This window comes from Choristoneura fumiferana, chromosome 26, assembly GCF_025370935.1.
Source record: "Choristoneura fumiferana chromosome 26, NRCan_CFum_1, whole genome shotgun sequence".
Classification (NCBI taxonomy): Eukaryota; Metazoa; Arthropoda; class Insecta; order Lepidoptera; family Tortricidae; genus Choristoneura; species Choristoneura fumiferana.
The window spans coordinates 10,257,368-10,266,567 of record NC_133497.1 but is presented as its reverse complement, the minus strand read 5'-3'; the positions used below and the strand labels follow the sequence as shown (position 1 = coordinate 10,266,567).

The following is a 9,200-nucleotide window of genomic DNA, read 5'->3' as shown; positions in this document are numbered from 1 at the left end:
ATATACAAGTAGTATTTTTAATAATTAGGTATTTGTATCAGTCCGTATGTCCGTTTTATGAATAAATTCTGCAGCACCATCTAGTATTTCGTGTACAAAATAAGCACAAAACGTTTTTGCTACGCCATCTATGACTTTAATTTGGTACTAGAATCAATCACGCTACTCGACAATAGATGTCGCCTTAGACTGTTAAGCTTTGCTTACACTTTCCATCTTTAATTAAAAAAAGTATTAATGTTAAACATTGAAAAACGCTTCTGCAATTTAAACCAATAGCGAGCAAGGAAAGGTACACCAATTGAGCTGTCAGCTACATGAAAAGAAAACAAAAAAATAGGCCTTCGGTGCTTCGTTGGATTTTTGCGATAATTTCGCTTTTTATTTGTGAAACATTGAACCTTTCGCCTTGTTATGAGTTAAAGTAGTATTTTAAATACTTTTAAAGTGTTCTTTATTTAACAAGATTTAAATATGGGCCACTGGAATTGCTGCAGGACGTGTCTTGGTGTTGCGTCTTTGAATCCTATATTTTTGCAATCACAGCACAGTGCTCACTATACAAACGTTATTTTTATAGCTACAGGGATCAAAGTAAGTGATACATAAATTATCAAGCATATGGCACAAATAAAGCCTTTAGTTATTGCTCGAAAAACTTTACATACCTACTACATGTTTCTCGTCAAAAAATATTTGTACTGATATGTATATAAGCATATTATTTTTTACTAACTAGTACAAACAATTTTATTAGGACCAATATTATCTGCCACAACTTTTTTTCCTATCGTTGTTTTGTGCGTTTGTAGAGTTGCAGTGGTAAAACTTGTATTAGTACTGTATGTGTTGTATGTGTAGCATTCTTTTGTTTACAAATAAAGATTTTTACTTTACTTTACTTTAGGTACTACCAAGGCACTTTTTGTAAGTGTACCTACCTATATAACTTAAACTTACTTATAAGCAAAAGTAGCAAGTAAATTAAACAATTTTATCAACAGCAGCAGCTTAACTAGGGATTGAACCTGGGACCCAAGATTTGTAGTCAAATGTCTTTCTCAAACAACATTAAATGGCTATAAAAAAAATCAATAACAAAAAGTAAATAACCATACTGTGACCCTTTTTCTCAATTAAAAAAATATATATTTAAACAGTATAACTAAGCTAATTACAGAAAATCCTCTTGTTCTGAGATTAGGCCTGTGCCAGCAGTACGTATAATAGGCTGAGATGATGAATAACAGAAAACATATTTATTAATTATGGAGTTGTATACTGCTCAAAAGTTACTGGATCAAATATTATTAAATGTGTATCACTTTTACACTAGGCTAAGCCTGTACAGTCACCAGCAATAATATCTGACACAACAAAACATGCATAATGTCTGATACAATTCTATTTCTGGGGCCCATCTGATATGTCAGATAATTAACACACTCCGTTGTGGCAGATATTAATATATGCAACTGTACCCCTACATTATAGGATGTCACTTTTCGAGATAACCATATTACAGAACCTATAATAGAATGATGCAATATGTGTTTAAGAAAAATACACAAAAAACAAACAAAATTTTTAAAACACTATTTTAATTTCAGGTACAAATTAATGACTCTTTACCGCAGAAAATATGCCGCAATTGCATCAATATTATAAACCAAACAATTAAATTTAGAAAAAAATGTGAACAAGCCCAAGCTACTTTGAAAGAACGACTCAACAACAAACTTTATGGTGTTAAACTAGAAGCCGAATACAAATCGGATTTATCTATAGATATATCAGAATATATAGATGATGATTTCAAAGATTATGATGACAATATAACATTAAATGCATTACAATCTGAAATAGATGCTCCTAAAGAGGATGATGATCATATGGAGTATGAAACTAAAGTAGAAGATATTAGTACAAGTGATATTTTTGATAAAGAAATAAAAGCAGACAATGGCAAGAGAAGCAATGTAAAGAAAATAAAAGAGGTCAAAAAGAGAAGTAAGAAAAAAGAGGACAGCGAAAAAGTCAAAGAAGAGATAGAATGTGAATACTGTCATAAGATTTTAACGTCGAAGCTGTCAATTAGAAATCATTATAAGATACACACAGGGTTTGATGTAGTTTGCGAGGTAAGATATCATTTAATTAGTAGAAAAAATATAACAAAATTTAAATGGGTCAACACATGTAAAAAAACTTGATACATACAGTAGAACATGGAACCTCCTTTTTTTTTGAAGTTGGTTAAAATTATTAAGTTTGATAGAACATCATCTTATTAATATTATAAATGTGAAAGTTTGTGAAGATGTTTGGATGTTTTTTACTCAATCACGTCTAAACCACTGAACCAAATTAGATGAAATTCAGTATAAAGATAGGGATAGAGATAAACAAATACTACGCAGACTGAGTCGCAGGCAACAGTACAATATAAATGGCAAATTACTTTACCTATAACTAGCATTGTCATTTATAAAATCAGAAACCATAAATAGTCCTGAAAAGAAGCTGTCTGGAATGAATAAGGAAAGCTTTCTAAAACTACTTAGGAAAGCTATTTGAATAGTCCTTAAAAAATATTATAACCATGGTCACTGTAGTACCTAATCACACAGTTCCCTCAAGTGATTACTTCATTTTTGTTTCATACCATGGTCACTCGTTTCATTTTCCACAACCAGATGGCCTAGTGGTCAGAGAACCTGACTACGAAGCTTGAGGTCCCGGGTTTGATTCCCGTGTCAGGGCAGATATTTGTATGAAAAATATGAATGTTTGTTCTCGGGTCTTGGGTGTTTAGTATGTATTTAAGTATAGTTTATCCATTGCTTAGTACCCATAACACAAGCTTTGCTAAGTTTACTTTGGGACTAAGTCAATTTTTTTATAATTATTCGACTGGATGGCAAACGAGCAAGTGGGTCTCCTGATGGTAAGAGATCACCACCGCCCATAAACATCTGCAACACGAGGGTATTGCAGATGCGTTGCCAACCTAGAGGCTTAAGATGGGATACCTCAAGTGCCAGTAATTTCACCGGCTGTCTTACTCTCCACGCCGAAACACAACAGTGCAAGCTCTGCTGTTTCACGGCAGGATTAGCACGCAAGATGGTGGTAGCAATCTGGGCGGACCTTGCACAAGGTCCTACCACCAGCAAATTGGTGTGAATTGTCCCGTGATATTTCCATCCCAGCCTATATACGTCCCACTGCTGGGCACAGGCCTCCTCTCAGAACAAGAGGGCTTGGGCCATAGTTCCACGCGTAGTTCCGTTTTGTTTATTTTGTGTTAGTGACACTTTGAACGAAACATGCAAAATGAGACGTAAAAATTAATTAAGATTGGTTTTTTGGAATCTTTTTGTATTTTTTATTTCAATTCCAAATTTTACTTTTACAGATATTTATCATTACATATAAGATGCACAGGAAAAACAGAAAAAATAAGACCATCACTGGGAATCGAACCCAGGTCCTCGGTTATCCGTAACGCGTGCTATACCGCTACACCACTGATGGTCAACGGTACCGACACGAAATTTCCCTGTGCACCTCATATCTCAGCTTGTGTTTCTTACTAAGTCACTTAAGCAGCGACGCTAGCGACATCTATGCCGTAAGCCTCAAACTTTTTCGGCATTCCTTTGGAACTAAACCGCTCACCGGACGAAAGAAAAAAAAAAAAAAATTAATGATGTAATCCATCTTGACTTACAGCACTGCGGTAAGAAGTTCATAACGCGACGGCTGCTGCTGATGCACTGTCGCGCCAAGCACGGCTACGAGAAGACTGACAAGTGTTCTTACTGCGACTACCGCGCCTCCAACGCTGAGCAAGTCAAGGTCGGTCGATAACTTGAGATGTGTCAAAGGGAAAAAACCGCGAAATGTATATATATTTTAATTAGTATAGGACCACTAGCATGATTTGACTCTTAAACTTACTCTCTGTCGGTCCGTAACTGATTGCTCCTCTCATCCGCTCAAAGGTTGACTGGTAGAGATCCCTTAAAGGGATAAGTCCGCCTTTGCACAAGTATCTCAAAGTTTTGTCAATTGTTTTTTTTTTGTACAATAAAAAGTTTACATACTATTTTGAGCAAGACTGAAACAACATTTATTATCCTGAAACTGAAACGGCCCGAAAACTCGGGCCGTTTCAGTTTCAGAATAATAATTTTCACACCGTTTTTGGATTTTTAAATAATCAAGAATGATCGCGAAACAATACGGCACGCTAAATTAATAAAAACAAAATGTGATGATGATGATATTGATTCAAAAAAGTAAACAAACGTTCAGCTGCCAGATTTGGTACATTCAAGGATTTTAAACATTTTACTTATCTATCATTGTAATAAAAACTAGACTAGTATATTTCAACACAGAAATCCAAATGTTTGGACAGTTTAATGGGGGAATTTCAATATTTAAGATATCAAACTCAAACTCAAACTCACCAACATTTATTGACAAGAAAAACACACCTCCCAAACCTACCTCGCAAACTACATCAAACCCTGTGTGTATCTTATAATGATTTCTAATTGGACAGCTTCGACGTTAAAATCTTATATCAATTGACATTGTTTTGTTTCATCATCATCATCATCATCATCCCAGCCTATATACGTCCCACTGCTGGGCACAGGCCTCTCAGAACAAGAGGGCACGAGCTTTGCGGTGAAGGAAAACATCGTGAGGAAACCTGCACAAACCTGCGAAGCGATTCAATGGTGCGTGCGAAGTTCCCAATCCGCACTGGGCCCGCGTGGGAACTATGGCCCAAGCCCTCTTGTTTTTAACCGACTTCAAAAAAAAGGAGGAGGTTATCAATTCGGTTGCATTTTTTTTTTTTTAATGTTTGTTACCTCAGAACTCCGTAAAAAGTGAGAAATAAAGAAAATTTTTAACAAAAAAGTAAAACCGACTCCAAAAAAATAACAAAAAATGGGACGAGCTAGTACGTACCTACCTAGAAAAATATTTTCAAGGGTTTTGTAGTCGGTTCCATTTTTTGTTATTTTTTTATTTTTTTGGAGTCGGTTTTACTTTTTTGTTAAAAATATTCTTTATGTTTACATTTAGTTAAACACCTATCCAAACCAAGTATAGTAGACATGTATGTCTGTCTGCAGATCCACGAGCGTCTCCATACGGGCGAGAAGCCGTACGTGTGCGGCGAGTGCGGCGCCGGCTTCCACCGGAAAAGCAGCTACCTACAACACGTCGCCATACACCTGCCGGAGAAGACCGTACAGGTGAGCGGGACGGCGGGACGAGCGAGCGGGGCAGACACAGCGAGGCTGTTCGTTGAGTTAATGAGGGCTATCGTTTTTTGTCTCACTAGATGGCGCACTGTTGCGTGAGGTTTTTAAGTGTGGCTTTCAGAGTCTGTTATTACGGGCGTGAAAACAAAGTTTAGATTAAAATCATATTTAAACACCTTAAAACCGTACCATAAAAATATCGAGCATGCCACAGTGTTGCATAGTCCCCGTTTTGTTCGGAAAAAAAGGGAGGACAAAGGTTTCCGAAAGACAAAACTATCTCAAAACACAGACATTCATTGCCCCGGAACGCATATTTGCCATAATTAATTTCAGACATTGCAAAATATTCTCAAAATTATTCTAATTATAAATAAACCCGCGTAGCTCACCCAAAAACTATGAGATTTGACATTTCGGAGACCTCACGCTACACTAGCGCCTCTAGCGGCGAATTCATACGCGATAGCCCCCATTCAAAAGGTTGTTCTTGATAGTAATAGTAACAAAGTATTTGTGCACTTATAACAAATTTATGTGAATGATTTATGTTTGTCTCATGTAAGTGAATTGTACAATTCTTTATGAGATTTAGGGGCTGTTTCACCATCCATTGATTAACGTCAACCGACGGTTAAATGTGATGCCGTCTCCGTCTATTCGAACAAAACAAATAGAGACGGCAACACACCTAACCGCCAGTTAACACTATCAATGGATGGTGAAACAGCCCCTAAATGATCTTAAACCTTAAAAGTCAACGACAGGCAGAGGACTCGCGAGCTGTGGTTGAGTTTGACTCAGGAGACAGTCGTGGAGTCTGACTCATTAACTGCCTTAACAGAATGTTCGGTCGTAGACATTTTCGTCCAATGTGTGTTAATCAGGTTGTATTAATATTGTCGTTTGCAGTGCGCGCAGTGCCCGGCTCGCTTCAAGTCGGTAACGCTCATGCGGATCCATGCAGCCCGGCATCGCGCGCCGCGCTACAGCTTCCAATGCGCGCTGTGCGACAACAGCTTCGCACGACGCAGGTACACACAGACATACATAAATAATAACACGGGACACTTGACACCAATTACCGGTATAGTATCATTTCGTTTAAAAAGCAGCTGGTCTACAGTACCCGGCCATAAAGATTGCACATCGGTTTTTGGAAAGAGCCTAATATATTTTCTATAATAATATACTAATAAAATGTGGTGATGGTGGTGGTGATCTCTTACCATCAGGAGACCCACGTGCTCGTTTGCCATCCAGACGAATAAAAAAAAAAAAAAATTTTTTCATCACTTAAGATCTGAAAGTAACGTAAGTAAAATTTAACTTGAAATCCGTGTTGTAAATTCGATTTACATCTTTAGGGATGTAAGTAAATTTAAAAATCGAATGGCGATCCTTTGTATTCACGAACTGGTAAAAAAGGAGATTGAGATATTTAATACTTACCTCCAAGCCTCCATGCTGGCATAATGCTGCCGGCCAGTGCTGGCTGAATGAGCCAAAGAGTGCGAGACTATTAAAAAAGACGGTTTGACCAGCTGCTTTTTAGACGAAATAATGCTAACCCAATCGATAGTTTCTCGATTATTTCAAGAAAATTAAAAATGTGGTCTGTTAAAACTATTGTTAATATATAAGTTAATGTGTCTACTCCAATAATTATAATAATTATTCGTGTTAGAATTTTACATTCTTTTAAAACGAATTAATGTTTATTAACGGTTATTGGAGTAGAAATATTAAGAAGAGTTCTATCAGATCACATTTTTATTTTTCATTCAATTTTTATGGAATAATCGAGAAAAACTAACAAAAATGCAACGTTGCCAGCTCAGCAGGTGTAAACGCCCTTAAGATGTTTTCCTTGCTGTAACTTCAATATTTATTTCCAATATAATAAAACTTCAATATTATTTTACAGAAACGTGGCGCGTCACGTTCAACGCATCCACGGCTTGCCGCCGGAACCTCACACGATCTGCCGGAAGAAAATCGCGTAACTCCGTACCTACAGACATAACAGTAATCACCATACATTTAGAATATAGTACCATTACAAAATATTGGACACGAATTATTTTTTTGTCAATTGGGTACCTCAAGTTTTCTAGGGTGGTCCATGTTATATTTTTTTCATCACACTTGCTCGTAAACAGTGTCGTAACATGCAGGCTACCTTGGTTGCAACCCCCCAAATAAAACCCTCGACCTTAATGTTGCTTGTCATGAAACCCAACATCTAATAGACTCTCGTTCGTAATTCCTTATTTACCGCCCTTAAGGCACAATGTACTACTATCGATAGTAGACTTATAATGTAGCTCACTCCTAGAGACAGTTTTGTTTTTTACTTTCCGTTTTTATGTAAAAATAAATTGAAAGTTTATTTCGGCAAACCACATGTTTAGTGAGATTATTAGGTTTTGTGCATTGGTCTGTTTGATTTAAAAAAAAAGAGGTCGGATTGACAGCTGTCAGTTGTCAAATGTCGCTGTACGTACGTACGTGTGTGTGTACGTATGCATGTGTCGTTGTACGGCGACATTTGAAGAACTTAAGGTACCCAATTAAACAAAAAAAAAATTGTTATACCCAAGAAACTTCCCAATTGGGTAACATTGTTTTTCATAGGAATTAAAGTACAATTCAATAGAATCTGTCAATTTTCTACATATTTAAGACACCCTATCGTGGGCACACTTGATTATATATGTCCCTGTTGTTGCAATTATCATCTAAAAGGAATCAAAAAAGAATAATAGTCACATCACAAAGCCTTAGGCAGCCCGGTGTTTATATTAGTAGGCTGGAAGTGTCTACAGGATTGTCAGATTCTATTGAATTGGAGTTTAGAGTTGTGGATAACGCTCATTTTTGAGGCTTAAAGACTCGAGCTCTTAAGACTCCAGAGTCATAAAGACTCGACTATATTTGACAATTAAATTGGCTTATTTTATGCGCATGGATGAAAGATACCGTCTTTGCGACCTTTGAGTCGTTAAGCCTAGAGTCTTTAGGGTTCGAGTCTTTAAGGGGCTGTTTCACCATCCATTGATTAGCGTTAACCGACGGTTAAATGTGATGCCGTCTCCGCCTATTCGAACAAAACAAATAGAGACGGCAACACACCTAACCGCGAGTTACCACTAATCAATGGATGGTGAAACAGCCCCTAAGCCTCGAAATTAGCGTTTTTCACAACACTATAGGAATACTATTTAAAACAGACTTATTTGCCTACTTTTAGATTCATACGGAGCTTTCAGTATTCAGTATAAAGGTTGCCTGGAAGAGATCGCTCTTAAGCGATAAGGCCGCCTATTGCTCACCTTGTAATTTTAATAATTTGTTTTCTGTATCGCTTACTATGTCTGGTGTACAATAAATAAATAAATAAATAAATAAATATCACGGGACAATTCACACCAATTGACCTAGTCCCAAAGTAAGCTTAGCAAAGCTTGTGTTATGGGTACTTAGCAACGGATAAATATAATTATATAGATACATACTTAAATACATATTAACACCAAGACCCGAGAACAAACATTCGTATTTTTCATACAAATATCTGCCCCGACACGGGAATCGAACCCGGGACCTCTAGCTTCGTAGTCAGGTTCTCTAACCACTAGGCCATCTGGTCGTCTATAAAGAGTCTTTGTATTGTATTGTATTGTATACAAGTCTGACTCGCTTTGTATTATTCTGACCATTTGATTTGTCATCACTTAGATTTTTTATTCATACATATTTAATTTTATAATTTTATTTCTTAAGAGCGGTATTACGAAAGTAGAATCTCGAATATTGTGTTGTAAGTATTATAACATGTGATATTAGAATTAAGTTTAAATTATAAAAAAATACAAATCTTAAAATAATTGTAACGAACAATGTATATTT

General features: G+C 36.5%; 1 protein-coding gene across 1 annotated transcript; it reads left to right on the top strand.

The window, feature by feature from the left end:
* Nucleotides 1-296: 296 nt before the first annotated feature.
* On the top strand, nucleotides 297-8,779 carry LOC141442960 (uncharacterized). Its single transcript, XM_074108170.1, has 6 exons — nucleotides 297-594; nucleotides 1,611-2,141; nucleotides 3,736-3,861; nucleotides 5,157-5,279; nucleotides 6,201-6,322; nucleotides 7,216-8,779. Exons 1-6 carry the CDS (start codon nucleotides 475-477, stop codon nucleotides 7,292-7,294), a joined length of 1,101 nt encoding a protein of 366 aa, XP_073964271.1. The 5' UTR covers nucleotides 297-474; the 3' UTR covers nucleotides 7,295-8,779.
* Nucleotides 8,780-9,200: the final 421 nt, after the last annotated feature.